Source organism: Temnothorax americanus, unplaced genomic scaffold (assembly GCF_048541705.1).
Source record: "Temnothorax americanus isolate GAGA-0224 unplaced genomic scaffold, ASM4854170v1 Scaffold47, whole genome shotgun sequence".
Classification (NCBI taxonomy): Eukaryota; Metazoa; Arthropoda; class Insecta; order Hymenoptera; family Formicidae; genus Temnothorax; species Temnothorax americanus.
The window spans coordinates 61,708-81,724 of record NW_027509624.1 but is presented as its reverse complement, the minus strand read 5'-3'; the positions used below and the strand labels follow the sequence as shown (position 1 = coordinate 81,724).

The 20,017-nt window shown below is 35.2% G+C and overlaps 3 protein-coding genes across 8 annotated transcripts; all 3 read left to right on the top strand.

Annotated features, from left to right (window-relative positions):
* Positions 1–48: 48 nt before the first annotated feature.
* On the top strand, positions 49–7,526 carry LOC143903490 (salivary peroxidase/catechol oxidase). 5 transcript variants are annotated; one of them, XM_077417122.1, is made up of 6 exons: positions 49–224; positions 638–1,523; positions 2,013–2,462; positions 3,308–3,860; positions 4,183–5,281; positions 5,945–7,526. In XM_077417122.1, the coding sequence occupies exons 2-6, from the start codon at positions 1,390–1,392 to the stop codon at positions 6,133–6,135; spliced, it is 2,427 nt and encodes an 808-aa protein (XP_077273248.1). In that variant the 5' UTR covers positions 49–224; positions 638–1,389; the 3' UTR covers positions 6,136–7,526. The 5 variants fall into 5 exon arrangements, with proteins under 5 accessions (XP_077273248.1, XP_077273249.1, XP_077273251.1 ...); XM_077417123.1 differs by having other exon boundaries at positions 625–1,523; XM_077417125.1 differs by having other exon boundaries at positions 50–224; positions 923–1,523.
* Positions 7,527–8,226: 700 nt separating this feature from the next.
* Positions 8,227–10,693, top strand: Ublcp1 (Ubiquitin-like domain-containing C-terminal domain phosphatase 1). Its single transcript, XM_077417081.1, has 2 exons — positions 8,227–8,464; positions 9,044–10,693. Exons 1-2 carry the CDS (start codon positions 8,305–8,307, stop codon positions 9,874–9,876), a joined length of 993 nt encoding a protein of 330 aa, XP_077273207.1. The 5' UTR covers positions 8,227–8,304; the 3' UTR covers positions 9,877–10,693.
* Positions 10,694–11,470: 777 nt separating this feature from the next.
* On the top strand, positions 11,471–19,890 carry Sp3 (phosphatidylinositide phosphatase spermathreecae). Of its 2 annotated transcripts, XM_077416994.1 has the most exons (13): positions 11,471–11,751; positions 12,017–12,384; positions 12,471–12,734; positions 13,310–13,464; positions 13,577–13,749; positions 13,834–14,026; positions 14,117–14,444; positions 14,536–14,606; positions 14,806–15,030; positions 15,505–15,726; positions 15,822–16,138; positions 16,217–16,426; positions 16,503–19,890. In XM_077416994.1, exons 1-13 carry the CDS (start codon positions 11,655–11,657, stop codon positions 17,480–17,482), a joined length of 3,603 nt encoding a protein of 1,200 aa, XP_077273120.1. In that variant the 5' UTR covers positions 11,471–11,654; the 3' UTR covers positions 17,483–19,890. The 2 variants fall into 2 exon arrangements, with proteins under 2 accessions (XP_077273120.1, XP_077273121.1); XM_077416995.1 differs by lacking the exon at positions 14,806–15,030 and having other exon boundaries at positions 11,479–11,751.
* The last annotated feature ends 127 nt before the right edge of the window (positions 19,891–20,017 follow it).

The window sequence follows — 20,017 nt, the reverse complement described above, 5'->3', positions numbered from 1 at the left end:
ACCGCGGCATCGTCCGTCGCGTCGTCCCTAACAGTCAGACGTCGGCGTTCATTGTCAACACCACGGTATTACAATAACATCAATCTCAATAGAAACTTTAAACAATGTGGAGTCTCAAACGTTGACGTAATGTCAAGAGTACAGTGTTAAGTTACAAACGCATACAGGATGATAATCGGAAAATTGCTGAAACCAATTGCATGGTTGTTATTTTTGTGTAATAGGTGAACGAAATGAAATAAATCAAATGTTAAAGTGCAGAAAAAACACGTTATTTTTACTAGTGCAGTATAGTGCAAATGAAATGTACACATATATAAATTTGTATAAATAAATATAAAAGAGCCCAGCAATTCGGCTGGTTGCGCGACTCATTCTCGGTGATATACGTGTTGGAAATATTATTAATGTTATAGAAAGTATATTTAATAGTTTCTTTCAAACATATATCACTGAATCATCACGCAAGTTAACTTTTCGGCTTTACGTTTTTTTACAAGTTCACAAATGTGTATTTTTTGCACTATATGTTAATAAAAATGACGAATTTCTTCTGCAGGGTATATAATTTAACTATATACTTAACTGGCCATTAATTATAAAATAATAGTCATTTAGTTTAAGCAACTTTCCGTAGATACATTCCTTACCTTTGTTACTCTTCGACGTCTGTGCGTGACAGCAAAATTAAATTGTACAATAAACGACTTATTATATATATATATATATATATTCCAGTTTGTTTTACGTTGCAATTCGCGGTCGTATTTTTGTATACGGCAGGATAACGTGTTCGTTACGTGATTGTTACAAATCACCTCTGCAATATGTGTGATCTATATCGAGACGCAGACTCGTTGCCACCGCCGTGTCTCACCGCAAAATAAGAATGCAGCGAGGCAACTTATGTTTCACTCTTAAGTAATCAGGTTGCCTGCGTGTGAACCAAATCCACTTTGAAGACTTTATTGGATATTCTCTTCTTCACCCGTTCTTCATCAACGAAGAACAACAATCATATACATAAGTGCGCATTTAAAATCTTGTAAATGACAGCGACTCGTTAAAATCTTAAGAGTGTCTCGGTTAAAAATTATTTTGAACGTGCCGGTTTTTTCTCATTGACAATTTCTCGACAGAGGAGGGCAAAGTTTGACGGTGCGGTGTGTTGTGTAATCATTGAGATCTTTGATTAACAATTTATTATAAATGCTGCACCGGAAGAGCTCGGGTATTTGTGCGTATCGATCACTCATGCGAGAGACGTGTTAGTCGTGCAAGGTGAGTCACATAAGGGAGATCAAATTGCCGAACGAGAAGGAGCCTCGCCTGTCTATTGCCGCAGGCAGAATTCTGTACATTATCTAGCCGTATTTCTGTGCGACGAAAATGCGCAATATCACGGAAAGAACGCCTCTGAGGAGATCCGCGGACTCGCCCGATTACATCGAGTTCGCCAGCTTCTTGAGGACCCGAAGAACGCGGCTCCGACAGTTCCAATGCTGCGTCTGCGGCATCCTGATGTAAGTTCGTGTGGATCGTGTACAAGATAGGAAATAATAAATTAAATAATTTCTCATATAAATTTCCAAATTTCGAAACCTATTCTACACATTATAGAAATATATTGTATACACTTTACAAAAACTGCTGTTTTGGAAAGAAAAAAATGGAAAAGTGCAAAAGTCAGAAATAAATAGTTCAAGCTTCAATTCAACAACTATCCAGCTAGCAGAAGCTTCTAAAAGACATCTTAAAAACGCTTAATAAGACATCCAAAGCACATCTGAAAAATTATGTCGTCTTTTAGATGTCTTTGTGATATCTTTAAGACGTTTTTAGAACTTTCTGCTAGCTGGGTAAGATTTCTAAAATCGAGTCGTCTGTGAGTAAGCGGAAGAATTAGACTTAATGTTAAATAACAGCAAATTTCATGCTGAAAATATCACACATTACAGAGATTGAGATCGCTGAGCGACTAGATTTTTCAATACAATTATCTACGATTTTAGAGTGGTTTTCACCATGGCTTTGGTGGTGTCCATCAGCTATTCCATGAGCCATACCAACTCCACTAATCCCACGATCGACAACGCAACGTCCCCCGACAACCTAGATAGCACCTTGAGATTAGGACTGGCACCTGAGTCTACCTCGCACGCGGCCTTCAGCAGTACCGCTAGTGCCACAGTCGAGCCGAATTCCGTCCTAATATCTAATGAGGACATCGAAACTCCGACGAGACATCTCAGCCAGCTAGAATACACGCAGGGATTGCGAGCTGGCAAACAGGCGATGAAGGATCGTCTAGCCGCAGATATGATCGCCGCGAAGTCACCGTTACCGTCTCCATCCCCTGAATCCAGGCATCGTCACGCAGTGAGCACGTGCTCCAACGTTAGCGCTCTTGCTTTAGCAGCGGTAGGTGAAATTGCGGCAACGAGAATGATCGAGAAAATGAGGTGAGATTTGGTTTTGTTCTGTATGTATGTCATAAATACGACGTAGAACTTGACTTTTTAAAGAAAAGTATTACCAAACACCTTATATAGTTATAATTTAAACTATTAAAACTGCTTTAGAGACGATCTATAATCCACATCAGAATTTAAGATATAATGTTATTCAATATTAATATTAATTATATTTAATATATTATTTATAATTTTATTTTTTCCATATAAAAAAAAGAGTTTAAAAAATCAGGACGCACATTTAGTTGGTTGCATGGTATAATGATTCTTATGTTATATATAGATTTGGCATGTGAGTGACTATTTCGATGTAAGGAGTTCTAAAGTCTAGATAGAAAAAGAGATAGAAGGATATAGATTTCTTTGAAAGCGCAGTTAATGTTAGAAGCGTATTTAATAGTTTTCAAACGCTCCTCAATTTTAGTGCAAGTTTAAATGGTCATTATTTCATCGAAATCATTGAATCATGCAACAAATGTTGATATTTTCCTTATAATATTTATTTTTAAGTACAAATTTATAAATGTATAATTTTCTCGGCATTATATGTGCTAATGAAAATAACAGTTTTTTTTCTATAGTATAGTATTTAATTAATTTCTTTCGTCCACTTTTTTTTTTTTTTTTTTTTTACAAAATAACAAATATCTAATTTTTCAGCAACTTCTCAATTGTCAACCAGTAGATCGTCTAAACTTTATTTTTTGGGACTAATATTCATTTATTAATGATCGAAATTATCATATAAAGTTGTTATAATATAATATATATAATCATATAAAGTTGTTTAGCTAGCCTTTACTTAAGATTTTACTGATATTTTCCTATTTAAGATCCATCCATGGTGAACCGTCGGCGATTGATACCTTCTTCGATAGCGGCTGGTTACCGAAAAACATATGCAAACGATACTTCAATCACACCTGCAAAATCGGCAAGTACCGAACTATGGATGGCAGTTGCAATCGGCCGAGAGGATGGGGCAGCAGTATGATGCCCTTTCGAAGAACCCTACCACCCGATTACTCCGATGGAATCGAATCGCCTCGAAAGGCGCGATCCGGGAAGGACTTGCCTTCCGCTAGGGAAGTCAGTCTGAAGGTGCATAAACCTTCGGCTAGCAGCAACCCGTCCTTCACGGTGATGCTGGCGGTGTTCGGTCAGTTTCTGGACCACGACATCACCGCGACCGCGCTCAGTCAGGGTGTCAACGGAAGTTCGATAGCGTGCTGCCCGCCGTTGGGAAGACAACATCCCGAGTGTTTTCCCGTGCGAGTAAACGCCGGCGATCCTGTGCACGATCTGACTGGCAGGACCTGCATGGACTTTGTGAGATCGGCGCCGGCCCCGCGATGCAAACTTGGTCCCAGAGAACAGCTCAATCAGGTAATCGCGTTCGTATAATCTATTTACGACGTAATGCGGATCGCCTTTTCTAAAAAAATGATAACATATGTATGTTTCCATTATGTTACTTGAATCTCACATTAAACTTTTTGATTGAAATAATGAGCTCGTCTCTCCTTTTACTTCCAACTCTAAAACATAACTAATTGTAACAGATCAGTGAACTCTTTCCGAAAAGACGGATTTTCATAGATGTGTAAAATTTATGAAACTGAGAGATTTCTGTCGAACATAGATTTGAACATAATTTGTCAAAGGCAATCGAGACTGGAAGATTTTGTAGATAATCCGTTGCGTCCAGGTCAGCGCCTTCATCGACGGCTCGGCTATTTACGGCTCCAACAATGAGACCGCTCGCGACCTGCGCGAGTTCACCGGTGGTCGTTTGAGGATGCAGTTCACTCCCGACAACAGGACTCTGCTACCACCCAGCACGAATCCCAATGACGGTTGCAATCGGGAAGCCGAGCGACGCCGGGGTCGCTATTGCTTCGCCGCGGGCGACGCCAGGGCGAACGAGAACCTACACCTGACCACGATGCACCTTCTCTGGGCGCGACAGCACAACAAGATCGCGAACGAATTGGCCAGGATCAATCCCTCTTGGAGCGACGAGACGCTCTATCAGGAAACGCGGCGTATTGTCGGCGCTCAATTACAGCACGTCACTTATCGCGAATTTCTGCCCGTTATCGTAGGCGACGAGATAATGAACGAGCACGACTTGGACCCCCTCGAGTCGGGTTACAAGAAACAAACGCACGATCCGGACGAGCCGGAGAATGATCCGACGATCGCCAATCACTTCGCGGCCGCGGCATTCCGTTTCGCTCACACCTTGCTACCGGGGTTGATGAGAATGACGGATGCCGAAAAAGGCACGTCGTCCTATATGGAGCTGCACAAAATGCTCTTCAATCCGTACAGTCTCTACGCCGCCGACGGCGTCAGACGTTCGGTTACCTCGGCCACGACCAACGTTATTCAGAGGTACTCCACGCACGTAACTTCGCAGCTGACAAGTCATCTCTTTGAAGACCCCATGGACAATTCTACGGTACCATGCGGCCTTGATCTGGTATCGTTGAACATCCAACGAGGACGGGATCATGGATTACCGGGATACCCTATGTGGCGGGAATATTGTGATCTGGGAAAGGTGGGGAATTTCAGCGACCTCGAGGGCCACCTGGACCCTCAAGCACTGGAACAGATATCGATGCTCTACGAGACTGTCGACGACGTAGATTTGTATACCGGCGCATTGGCGGAAATACCGGAGTCGGGCGGCTTGATCGGGCCCACGTTTACGTGCTTAATACTTGATCAGTTCGCGCGTTTGCAAAAGGGAGATCGTTTTTGGTACGAGTTTGCTGAACAACCATATCCTTTTACAGAAGGTACGATAAATTTGGCTAAGTTTATATTTGTAGCAACTATAAAGACTATTTTTTTTTTTTTTATTAAGGGTTGGGAACATATCCCTCCAAAACGCCTTGCAACCCTGAGGAAAATCAATAAACGATACATATAAAGACTATTTTTAAAAGTACACCAACAAATAATAAAATTTCAGTATAGGAATTTATCAACGAATTTATCAACTATCTTTTAATTTTGCGAAAAATAAATAATTTATGCATTTGTAAATTTGAAACATATAAGTTCCTACAGTCTTATTGTCTTAAATCATTCACCTAAAAAGATTTTAGATTTTAATTAAAATCCTTTTTTTATAACCATATTTGTTATCTTTTGCGTAGAGTTTTAGTTTGATATAAAATTAAATTAAAATTTTATATTTTTATTATTTTCTAAAATCTAAAATATATATGCAGAATTTAATTATTTCACAGGACAACAGATTATAGTGTTTAATTGTCACAGCCTCGATTTAAAGAAAAAAGATGGTAGATATATATTTAAAAAAAATGTGCTTTTATATAAATATTAGTTTACTATAAGTTTTTGATATTTATAGAACATTTTCATTGTGTCAAAATCTTAAATATTGAATGGAAATATAAACGCAATAAACACCGTAATATTTATACGAATTTCAGGCCAGCTCGTGGAGATACGCAAGAGTTCGCTGGCAAAGTTAATATGCGATTGTTCTGACGCAATCACGCACGCTCAGATGAGAGTTATGCGTTCTGTTGGTCCCGACAATCCTATAATATCGTGCGAAGATATACCAGGACCTTCCTTTGCACCGTGGAAAGAGAATCATCCTTCCAATGCGTCATCGTAGCATTTAAAACTTTAGAAATAAAGCGTACAGAGTATTTCATATATGTACAGAGTATTTCAAAAATTATATATATCTCTCGGATATATTTTTAATAAAAAATGTATTAATCAATTTAGAGATGACTTTTTTAACTGTACTCGCAAGAGTATTTGTCGACTTAAATTTCGGAAAGCCAAATAGATATAAACAAAACTACATTTTTCAGTTAATTTCAAATGGAGTTTAATATATAAGAGGAGTTTGATTGAAATAAGACATATATATAAAGACATATATATTATAATGCTTATTATAATGCTAGAAATTAGAAAATTACAATAAATGATGATGTTTATCAGCATTTTTGCTAGGAAAAAGTTGATTCTAAAAATTGGCTAAAAAATTTGTTATTATAAAGAAATATATATAATGGTTTGGGATATTCTGTATATATAAACTTTCTTTAAAAATGAACATTAAGGGGCCTATTCGGTAAATGTTAACGACATCATTACGTGTTTTCGCAATTGCGCAGATATATAATATAATATAATTAATATACCTACCATATATAGAAAAGCACGCAACGATATCGTTAACGTTTACAGAATAGGCCTTTAAGTCACTAGGCGGTAGCGCAAGAAATAGAGATATACGCTTACATTTTCATATATGTGTGTATTGTTTCTATTATTTCCTTCTTTTATATGATTCAAGCGCAGTATTAACATCAGACACATTTCGCAGACTAATTTAAATTATTTTATTAATTCAGTTTAATATTAGATTGAGCAAATTTTATATATGTATTTTAAACATTTTGACAATAATAAAATAAATATTCGTCAATGTATCCTTATTACAAAATTATTTCGCTCACGTTGTTGTCATATGTTTTTATAAAGTTACAAATTTCGTTTAATTATCCACTGGTCTTTTGACAAATACGATTATATGCGTAGCTAAAAGTTTGAAGCGTTCCCGGAGCAAAAATTACAAATATGATCTAATTTTAAAAAACATTACAAAAGAAATATATACAAATACATATATATATATGTATAAAACAAAAAATATTACAAAAAAATGTAAATGAATAAACAAAAGATAAAAGAGGTCATATAATCAAATTTTCACGAAAATGGTAATTCCTGTGTCTTGGGGTAAAATATACAAATACGAGGACACTCTCTAAGATTTCTAACTGTAAGAATAAATTATAGATTGTTAATAGTCGGAACTTGAAAATGCACCGTTTGAAACCAAAAGTATCTCCTCGCGTACATGTAATAAAAATTCCTAATAATTGTTCCTGTGTTTTGTGCCAAAATATACAATTGCGAGGACAAGCTTTTTAATTAAGATTCATTACATTAATAGAATAATAGTTTATTAACAATCAATCAATTTTTTTTGTCCTCGCATTTTTTACATTTTGGCACAAAACGCACACAATTTATCTTTTATTTTTTTATTAACTTTAAATTGTGTGTGATTTATTGTTATAATTTTATTATCTTATATAAAAGTATATATATATATATATATATATATATATATTATATATATTTTTCTTTGTAATCCTTATTATAATTAACGCAAATTTTTAATTTTTGCTTCAAGAACGCACCACTTTCCTACATGCAATAATTATATATAAACTATTAAAAAAAATCATTTAAAATTTAAGAATATTAAATTTTATATATTTATAATAACAATTAAGTTTTATGCATATAATCATATAATAAAATTTAATTATCGCAGTTTATTTTTGTTTGTGCTATCGCACTTTATACTATTATCCCACAGCTCTCTAAATAAAAAATTATTCTCACCCATTGAATCCTCTAAATTAGTGAACCTTCGCTTCTCTCTTTCTAAAGTGAATGCACTGATACTCATATATATACTTTTATTGTTACGTCTTGCTAGTCTCGCAATATTCTCGTCTGTGACTTCGATAAATCACAACGTTTAGAAGCAATTAATGTACTATCTTACTACATATATTTCATTATTTTTAGCAATAAGACGTTCGTGATCAAATATCGAAAAATATTTTAAATCAGGCTTGACGTTATCGATAATACAGTCGCGAGATCGCGTCACTCGCGAGAGTTAGGTATATCTGAAGGTATCTTTCTCGCGATGCACGCGTTCCATTGATACGATTGGAAAAACGAGAGGATGGAGGGTGAATTAAGAATTGTGGTGAAATGGAGCGGAAAGGAATACGATATCCTCGATATTCAAGTGGAAGACACGGTTCTTACTCTAAAAGAGCGTATACACAAGGAAACGGGTGTTCGTCCGGAGCGACAGAAGCTGTTGAATTTAAAGTTTAAAGGTTATGTTTTGAACTGTTTTTTTGATCAGTTTCATCAGATAAATGATTATTGTCGCAATTTTAATCACTTATTTTGAAGTCTATCGTCTTGAGAGAAGTGAAGAATGTCTTGCTACTAATTATCACATTTTTCTGTAATTGTTTAACTTGTATTTTATGTCTTACATAGGTATACATGAATATGTACAATAATATATGTGTAACATATAAAATACAAGTATATATATATATATATATATATATATATGTGTGTGTGTGTGTGTGTGTGTATTATATATGTGTAAATATTATTTATAATTCTTAAAAAATAATTTCTTTACTTTCCTACACTTATACATGAAAATGGAAAAAATATTATAGATAGCTCGTAGGGTATATTAGATTATGTACAGAGATCATATATATATATATATACGTTAAATCTATTGTATTTTAAAATAACTTTTTTAATTTCTATTTATTGATTGTTTTTATTCTCGAAAAGCAGTATAAAAATTTATAATATATGTACAGTTAATATAAATACACGAGGGTTAAAAAAAAAAACCAAACAAACTATAGAAACTTTTACTTTATTAGGCAAGGCAGCGCAAGATGAGGACATAATCGGCAAATTAAATCTGAAGCCTGGTTTCAAACTGATGTTAATGGGCTCGCGCGAGGAGGATATCGCTGAGGTCAGTCAAGCACCCGAGAACGTACCTGATGTGATCAACGATCTCGACATAGAGGAGGAGGAGGTAGAAATCGAGAAGGCTGAGATAAATCTACGTAAAATTCAGATACGAATCGACCGCTACGTGATCACAGAGCTGAATCCTCTAAGGGAGGGTAAGAAGCTCCTTGTGCTGGACATAGATTACACTTTGTTCGATCACAGATCAGTGGCGGAGAGCGGCTCGCAGCTGATGCGTCCGTATCTTCATGAATTTTTGACGCGCGCTTATAAAAATTACGACATAGTCATTTGGTCGGCGACTAGCATGAGATGGATCAACGAGAAGATGAAGCTGCTGGGAGTTTCGAATCATCCGAACTACAAAATAGCCTTTCACCTGGACGTCCTCGCTATGATCACCGTTCATACGCCGAAATACGGCGTCGTCGGGGTAAAACCACTTGGCATTATCTGGGGAAAGTACAAGCAGTTTTCCGCGAAGAATACAATAATGTTCGACGACATCAGACGAAATTTCATAATGAATCCGCAGTCGGGATTGAGGATAAAACCCTTCAAACACGCTCACACCAGCAGAGTCAAAGATTTCGAGCTGCTGAAGCTGTCGAGATATCTGGATATGATAGCCGACGTCGATGACTTTCAAACACTTAACCATAGAAAATGGGAGGAGTACAAGCCGAAAAAGAGCGGCCAAAGCAACGAACAGACTGGTAGCAATGAGAAAAGTTAAATTTTAACGAAATTGTTTCTTCTTGCCAATTCGACGAAAGTAGTCGATCGATTGAAGGGGAATGATATTGATTGACGGGAGGCATACAGAGTGACTTCAAGATTTTTATATGATAAAATGAAATGCGTGAAGAGGGCATGCATTTGTCAGTTATTTTAAAATCATGACTGAGAAAAACAAGGCTGTTCTACATACGTTGGATAGGAATAACGAGATTAACTTAGCGTCAGTTTTTTTCGCGCTGCATGAAAATTTGTAATGCGCGTGACATTGACTTTTCTGAAGACATACAATATTTTCACATGTTTCTTATTCTATGTAATTTGTGATGTATTTATTGGTTGGTTGTGTGTATACGTATATAAGAGCCTTTTAAATAAAATGCACGAGTGCAATCATGTAACGTATTTGAGTAAATCCACGTGCTGTGCATCACGTTTATAAAGTTTCCTATATGTATATTTTTTTTGCTATATTTGCGTTTTCATCACGCGCACGAAATGTCGGCAAAACTTTGAATTTCATATGACACGAAACGGTTTAATTGTTCATATTTACATTTACGTGGGCGCACTGCGTGGGTTTCGCGTGCAGCATATTTCAGCCATTAATATGTAATAAATGCATTAAATTATGCAGACTGCAATATCTATCTATATACGCTAAATATACGTTGACGAACTTTTATTTAGGGAGTTAATCAATTGTTAAATAAGATAAGGTTTCCATTTTTCATACGAATTTAAAGTATTACGGAAGAATGTGAAATATGAGAAGTTTACATAACGATTTTAATAAAGCTAATTTTATCCGAAAATTTGATTTTTAATTTTGTCCACCTTCAAAACTTTTTATCTGCTGAACACGATAAATATATATTATTTGAAATATATTTACAATTTTTTTTCTCCCAAAACTGCTTGTATATACGAATCGAACATATAGTTTCTGCTTGGATAAGTTTAATTTGTTTTTCTTACTAAATTCGCATATTTTTACATATGTATCAATAGCATCAGTGTTATTGAGATAAAATTTATTGACGCAACATCAATATTAATGAACAAAAAACATCAGATAATTGTTTTAATAATTTGAATATTTGGTCCAATAATATCCCAGTTGAATTAACTATACATACGCTTGTGGTAGCCCGTGACGTCGACGTTTAATAATAGATCGAAGCAACTTCATTTTTTTTTCCGTGTGTATTTTCATAATTTTGAATACAATTTTGAAAAATTTCTGATAGAAGATAGTCATAATATTATATTTGTGCGCAAGGAAGTAAAAAGGATAAAGTTTCTAACTAAACATAAAATCTGTCCAAGAAAACGCGCATTCATCCCTTTCTCTAAAAGTATCGCGGCTAGAAAAAGTATTTATTAATAATATGCTGCACACAAAAAGAGAACGTAGCGAGAGCATATCCCGCCTCAATTATTCACATACTACCAATCAGGTCAAGAATGACTCTCTATATCGACTATCATACGAAATCGGGAAAGCACTTTCGCCGGAATATCGAGCGACTGGGCCGTCTCATCGTCATGCCCATTGAGGAATAATAGAATTGATTCGCGTCGCAGGTCGCAGGTCGCAGCTCTCTCTTTATACATACGAGAGAAGCATGATCGACTGACATGAGCAGTAGTGTGTGTATTTAGTCATGAGCAACATGGCGAACGCTCGGTGGTAGGCGGAATAATTTGCTGGACGCGGAAACGTCATATACATGCTGCCCGTAGCTGTCAAACTCGCTCGGGAAGCAGAAGGATATGGAGCTGTTCCGCACTGACACTCATTTCATCTTCGTGAAAGAGAGGCACAGCCTCTGGTGCGACAAGTATACCGGCGAATTCGCCGCGAAATCAGGTGGGTGCGCGTACAATTGCATAATTTGTCATTAAAGTGAGCGGGTACGTAAGAGCGTCGCTTGCGAAAAGCGATCTCGGTGTCGCGTGAGCGTTGAGAACGCAAATCAATTCCATTTCAAGTGCGAACATGTGCCTTATGTCGGTATATAAAGGTTTATGCGGACGACATAGTGCCTCCAATAATAGATGAAGGAATGTTTTGTATTTGGAGTCTGACACTTAAGTGTGACAGCAACATTTAATTATTTCAATGGGTTTTGCAGATTGGGAATGGGCCACGCCGAAGGATTTAGAATGTCTGGGAATGTTTTACGGAATAGTGGGTAAAATTGAACAGACGTCGGTACTGGAACCTCGCTTGATGCTCATAAAGGATATCACTCCAGCGGGAGAGTTGCACGGCAGTCGTGTTGTTTACAAAATCAAGTCCATCGCGTTTCTACACATTGGCACGGAGAATACGGATATTGGCTTGCTGCCCTGCAAGAAACATCAGTATGCGTTGAAGAAGAAAGGGAGCAGTGGACTGTTTGACGTACCGCAGAAAGCAGCACTGGCGAAGACCTGGGGTACGATCAAGAACGCCACAAATACTATAAAAAATACTACCGCAGCATTGGCTACGTCTCAAGTAAGGAACCTGAAGCTCCATTGACATCCGTATAAATCCATATTTGGTGTCTCGTAGAATTTTTACGAAGCTTAATATTTCTCTAGATGAAGTCCACAGTGACAAAACGAGGCGTAGTGAAGGACAAAGACAGATTTGAGAAGAGAATATTGGAAGAACTGAATAAGATATTTACCGAAACTGATTCATTCTTCTTCTGTCAGACTGGTGATATTACTAATAGCTTGCAGCGACAATGCGTATTGGAATCTCAGCATGGACAGAACAATCAAGATAAGCCATTGTGGCAACGTGTCGACGACAGATTCTTTTGGAACAAATACATGTTATATGATATTATTAATTTGAATGTTAGTAATTTTTAAAATCATTATTTCTATATACAACTGACTCCATATAACAAAGCTCCTTACACAATACTAGACGATAGCGATAGTAATAACGACAAAATTTTTAACCTATCGGAAGCCGTGCTTATATCAATGCTGTAGCTTTGTTGGGAATTTTAGATGCTTTCCATTTACATCAAAACTCAGATAATTTTCACTTGTGACGTCATTCTGTCTTTATTATTCATTAATTGCCGAAAAGGATAGAACGACGTCACAAGTGAGAATTATATCTGATTTTTGATGTAAATGGAAAGCACCTTTTGTCTCTATCGCTATCGCTATCGCTATCGCCTAGCGTTGTGTAAGGGACTTAAGATGACAAAGATTATATTTTGTGATGCCTAGATAGATATCTTATGATGTTGTTATATTGTATATTCATAAAATTTATTACATAAGAATTATTTTTATTTGCTTAATAATTATTAAGTGGATATATTATTATTTGAAGCCAGCTATATAATGACAATATTCAGTGACCATTCAAAATTCGCATTTCTTTGTATAACATTTGCTTATGTCTTATTCTGCAGACGGATAAAGCAAACTGCTGGATACTACCGATCATTCAAGGATATGTTCAGATAGAAAAATGTATAGTGGAGGTAGGTTTTGACGAACAACCGCAACAAGAGATATTTAATCTGGCGATTATATCAAGGAGGAGTAGGTTCCGTGCTGGAACTAGGTAACTTTTATTTACATAAATGGTTTTTATAATTACATGGTCACAATTATTTTATCTTACCAAAAATTAAACATATTAAGGTTAAAAAATATTTCTAACTGTAATCACACAGGTATAAGAGACGCGGAGTGGATGATGATGGCAAGTGTGCAAATTACGTTGAGACTGAACAATTAGTTTGGTATCACGATCATCAAGTATCCTTTGTGCAAGTACGAGGAAGTGTGCCAGTATATTGGTCTCAACCTGGGTACAAATATAAACCTCCACCACGGATTGATAAGGGTATAAGCAAAAAAAAAAGATCTTTTACGTGAACTAGACTAGATTATTTTAATAGACTAATAATCTCATTTAATGATATTACAGACGAGGCTGAAACGCAGGTAGCATTTGAAAAGCATTTTGGTGAAGAGCTTACGTTGTACGGGCCTATTTGCATTGTTAATCTGGTCGAACAGTCTGGCAAAGAAAGGATTATTTGGGAAGCTTATAGCAACCATGTATTTAATTATAATAATTCAGATATAACGTACGCTACTTTCGATTTCCATGAGTATTGGTAAGTATCTAAGCGTAGTGTAATTGCTTAATTTCGTGCTTCTCATCCTCATTACTCACGTTTATCTTGGTAATTTTATGTTTAACACAGTCGAGGAATGCATTTTGAGAATGTAACTATTCTGGTTAATGCATTGGCTACAATGCTAGCAGACATGGGTTACTGCTGGCGCGATAAACAAGGTATGATTTGCATGCAAAAGGGCGTATTCCGTGTGAATTGCATAGATTGCTTAGATAGAACAAACGTGGTGCAAACCGCTCTGGGTAAAGCTGTTATGGAAATGCAGTTTTCAAAATTGGGACTAATACCACCTGACGGAATTCTGCCTGCAAATATAATACAGACTTTCCAATCGCTTTGGGCTAATAATGGAGACATTATTAGCAAGCAATATGCGGGAACAAATGCTCTAAAGGTCTGTACGCCTCACAAATTGCCCGTGCGAAGTCTCTCTTAATATAAATAGTTTCTAAATGATTTCTACACGATTTTCTTACTATTTATAGGGAGATTATACGCGTACTGGGGAGAGAAAATTTACCGGACTGATGAAAGACGGCATGAATTCCGCAAACAGGTAGACTTTCGTACTCGTATCTTTCACATTTTGTATTCGCTTAATTTTGTTCATTTTTCATCTTTTTCCTCTTTTATTTCCAACATCTCACGTGACACGAACCTTCACAGTTATCATGCCTTGAAGATAATATCCCAGAGTTACATATCTCAATGTTATTGTATAGAACCCTGACATTGGTCCTTTCATTTTCCTATAGATACTATCAGCAACACTTTATGGATGACTTACGTCAGGCGGCGATAGATACGCTGCTAGGGAACTCGATTGATGTTCACCAACTGAACAACGATTGGTCACATTATTTAGATATCCTTGATAATTGTTGTCTCGAACTTATACCTATGAAACCACCAAATATACAACTTCAACTTGCTACTCATCCTGACTTCCTTTATGCCACTGCTCTATATAATTTAGCAAGGTTCGTTGCTTGCTTTTAGCTTAATTTTTGAGAAATATATAGCAGCTATGTATTTCTAAAGATAATTTAATTACTTGTTACTTTATTACATTATTAAATTACGTGGCGTAAAAAAGAGATGTTTTATACTATTGTCAGCATGAGAAGTTGTTTTTGTTATGCTATTAAAATCCTTATGCATGTTTAATTTCAATTTTATATTCTTCCTTTAATTTTGATCTTATGTTCTTCCTTTATTTTAATATTTTAATTTGATTCATAAGTCAATCACATTTTTGTAAATGCTATTAGCCAATAAATTAGATATAAGATACGCTTTCTCATTTAAATATTCAATTTCTTTTATATATAATACGATTTATTATACACTTTGAATAGAATATTTTCTCAATGCTACTTTGCATCTGAATCATACTTGAATTTTCAGCATAGTGAATTCAACATTTTGCATTGAGAATTAAAATGTCTTTGCAGATATTACTTGAATCGTTTCAAGGATGTCTACAGACAAGCGACGATTGATATAATGTTGGGTAATTCAGTAAGCGAAGAAGTGTTCCTAGAACGCACGGACGAGGAAGACAACGCGGCGACTGCGATTCACGTGAAATTGCTGATTGAAGACTGCAAAAAATTATTGATACCTGACCCGGAAATTATTCTAGGCAGTTGGGGAGTTATCGATGCCGATCCTGTGTACGTATGAATAATTTAAATTGTAATGTTTTTCATAATACATTTATGTTGCGTCTGTTTATGAATTTGTTTCTCAATTAAATTTCTTATTTCAGTACTGGCGATCCAACGGAGACGGAAATGGATACTATTTTGATATTGACCCGAGATAGCTATTATATTGCCGACTACGACGATCAAATCGATAAAGTTACAAACTACCAAAGAGTCTTACTGGATGATATCGTCTTAATTGAATTCGGTCAACCTGAAAATATGGTTTCATTTTTCATGAAGAATAAACATTATCACTGTATTAGAATCAATTATAAAGTAAACGGCGAATACGGTTACTTTCACATGTTTCGTAGTACGAATTTAAGGTTTTTTAATAACATGGCGGTTGTGATTAAAACTGAGGAGGAAAGCATAGGTGAGAAAACATCTTTATTTATATCTATATCGTAACACTTTTGAACAAATTTTACACCCAAAATTCTTGAAATTACAGAATCTTTAAAGGCAATCTGTGAAGCCATTTCAGTAGCCATGGAGATAGCAAACTTGCCAAAGGTTCCCATAGCCATGAATGTTATGTTAGATAAAAGAAAGAGTAAATTAGTGAATATTAAAGGCTCCACCGGATTGTTGGATATTTCATCATTTCCAGAACTAACAAGAAACGTATCTGAGACGCAATTGCTTGCTTTAAAGACAGCAGGTTTGTTGTTAAATTACCTCTACTATTTATATACACATATACATGAATAAAATATTTATAAAAGGCATACTCCTAGGTACAAAAGCTTTAACCAATATGTCGGAGCAATTCAGCAAATTGAATAAACTGAGTTTCGGCGCAAGAAAGCCAGCGAAGAGTGTAAGTAACACACAGACGGAGAACATAACAAAGCCGATCTTTACTGTCGGCAACAGAAATATCTCAGGTAATGCAGAAGACAAGAGTAATAGCAACAGCAGCAGCAGTAGCGAGGATATTGAAATGACACACGTACCCGTCGAGAAGCCAGCGAATTTTAGTCACGACAAGCATTTAATGGAAGCTTATACACCATTGATTGGTATTATTATGGGTGTGAAAAATACTAACGTCGTGGACGGTGGTGTTTGTGAGACCAACGTGAACGAGGAATTATCCAAGATGAGACATAACGACATGAATTTAAATTCAAAACCTGACGTGGCCATTGACGCATTGCATCTGATTCCGCAAACTGGATCCGGCACCAGCACTATCAGCGCTTCGCCACAAAAGACTACGGCGACTACGCCGGAGATAACGGTGTACGATGTAGCGGGCAACATAGGCGAGGAAAGAGATCGAACCATTCGAATGTCGAGCTTAACGCTTTCTAAGAATATCAGTCATTCGACGGGGGACGTTGATAATAAAGCGTTATCAGCCGGTATAAAGAGCAATACTCTTCAAACGGATGGTAGATTAGATGACAAGAAAAGATCAGCCTCCGAACATGATTTGACGTTGAGCATTACGTCGTCCCAGAGCGAATCTGCCTTAAAATCCATAAAGGAAAATATCACGAGCGTTACTAGTCCAGTAGCATCTACAGCCAAAGATATATTGTTGCCGTTCTCAAAATTTGCAAAAGGTGTTCAAACGTTAGGAGCTAATTTAGATCCCAGAAAGCTGAAGACAGGCCATATAATGCGAAATTTATCAGAACACCATATGGAGGAGCGCCGGAAACTTCAGGAAAGATGGGCCTCTTGTCAATCTAAACTTATTGCTTTGTAAACTTTACTTAAATGACCAGCTTTCTGAACGCGATTCATCATTAAATATCAATTTTTAGAGCTTATTAATGATTGTGTATTCGTGAATATTAAAATATTTACGAATTCAGTATGTCAGCGATGCAAATACTCTTACGCACCCTTAAAAAAAGGAATAAAGTATTGAAGCGTTGTATTATAGATAGTTTTATTATATATATAGATTGCATAATTTAATATGAAAAAATATCACGTAGGAAGTAGCAAATTTTGATCACGTTTTGTAGAAAATCTTATAAATCGATCTCACTCTGCACCTATTTTCATATATTTTCACATTTCACAAATATAACATTATTGATGTGAAACATACGAAACAATTCACTGTAGGAAAGAAAACTGCATGTTGTGACAAACAAACTATGACTAACACAGAGTACAATGTGGTCAATATTTATTCGTAATCATAATTTGACGAGTTAACAAATACTGAACACAAACAATAATTGACAAACGAACTGAAAAATTTTGGTATTGCTATAGAATTGTGCTGTTTTTTTAGAACCATTTTCTTGACAACCCAACATCTATATGTGTAAAATTTATTATACATCTGCTAAATTTTTGGAACGTATTTTTATTGTTAATGTCAATTTTTTGAAACAAATCTATTTAATGCGACCAATCGGTATCAAAACAGGTATTGATACATAAATATTTTATAACAGGATTAAACATTTTATTCTTATTGCATCATTAAGTCTTGCCTTGTATAGTAGTATCAAGATTTCAACTTTTTAACAGAAATATATGTTATATTTATTTAATATACGTAGATAATCTCTCTTTTATATCAAACTACATAAAATAAATAACGTAAAATGCAGATGAGACGATTTATTTATATGGAAAATCAGGGAGAGAATAAGCTTCATAGTCAATTATGTAAATACAAAGGAATTATTTAAATATAGTTTCATAAAACGTATATATAATGTATGGGGTTAGTGATAAAGATATGAGTTTGAGATATACATGGTTACCAAACACAGAACAAATATGATACATGACTATTCTATTCTTGTTAGCTTTTCGAGAAATATGTGTTAGAATTTTTTTAGAAGTGAATATAATAATATAACTGTTTTAAAGTCAATAAAAAAATACAAATAGAAAAATTGATGACTCGTTACATAAAAAAAAATTGATTAAGCTATGAATTTATAAATGTGGTATATACACAATATAGTTGATATAATTTAAACGTGCAACAGCAGAACTGAAGTAAGTTCATGTATTGAGATCGCGTTTGTATCAGTGTTATAATTTTAGATGCTTTAACAGTTGTTACGAACTTAGTATACAAGTATTTCAAAAGCCAGCAATTGCAGTATTATATCGAGTATGCTTATTACGTAACTGCAGAATACATTCTCCTTCGTCTATGTGTAAATCAATGATGTAGGAGGATTAGGGGCACAAGGAAAAATATTATTATATTTATTATAGGAAACTATAACATGACTTTACATTGCCCACTGATGTAAATAATTTTTATTTCGGTGGTTTCCATTCCCCGTTGAAAACGCTTTGGAAACACATCGACATATTATAGCAATCCTAAGCTCGTATTTTTAGCGAATATTCTTTTTACTGTCAGCAAAATAGTCTGTGATACAATTTTACAGAATGCACACAGATTAAACTCACAAGCAGAGTTTGGAAAGCGTGCATTCTAAAAGATATTTGCAACGCTTTAGGATAAGAATGAAACTAGGCTGTTTACGCATTCTTAAAAGATTTTAATTTTGGTTTAATTAATGCAAGCTCTTATTTTATATTTGCTTGCTCTACTCTCAACTTAAAACAGAATTACTTAAGAAATACCTTGAATTTTAATTTTGTTTAATGAATGCAATGTAAGGTTCAGCGCAACTTCATTATCAAACCTGTGTGATGTGTGCTATTGCATCTAGCTGCAGTATTACGAATGACCTGCAAAAAATAGGTGAATTAACAAAAAATTTATTTCATGCGAAATTAGATCGCTAATATTCAAAGTCAATAATTGATTGAAAAAAATTGTTCTCTCTTTTTATCTCTTTTAGGAATAATTTTTTGATCTTTTCCTTTGTTCAGGTAAAAATTTAATACATTACACATACTTGTATACGCATATGTATGTGTATGTATCATTATTACAAATTTATTATAAATTATTTCTTAATTCACCTATTCTTTGCGAAATAAAAATATCGGTCGTACAAAATCATACGTAAAGACTATAGAGGCTTTTGACATGCTCCTTACATGTATCTGCTATTGTGTTTCCGGAAAATTGTAATAATAAGAAAATTTGCGGTATACACCAAACAAACGTTCACAGCACTTGTAAAACAAATAATAATAAAACACATTTTTGACTTGTGAGTCGTAATTGAATTTCTTCAATTCGTATTTTCCAAAGTTTCCCAAGCAAACTATTGTTGAAGTTATTTAAAATATTTCAAGAGTCATTTTCTATGATGTGTTTAAGTCAACTGATATCTTTTTCTTC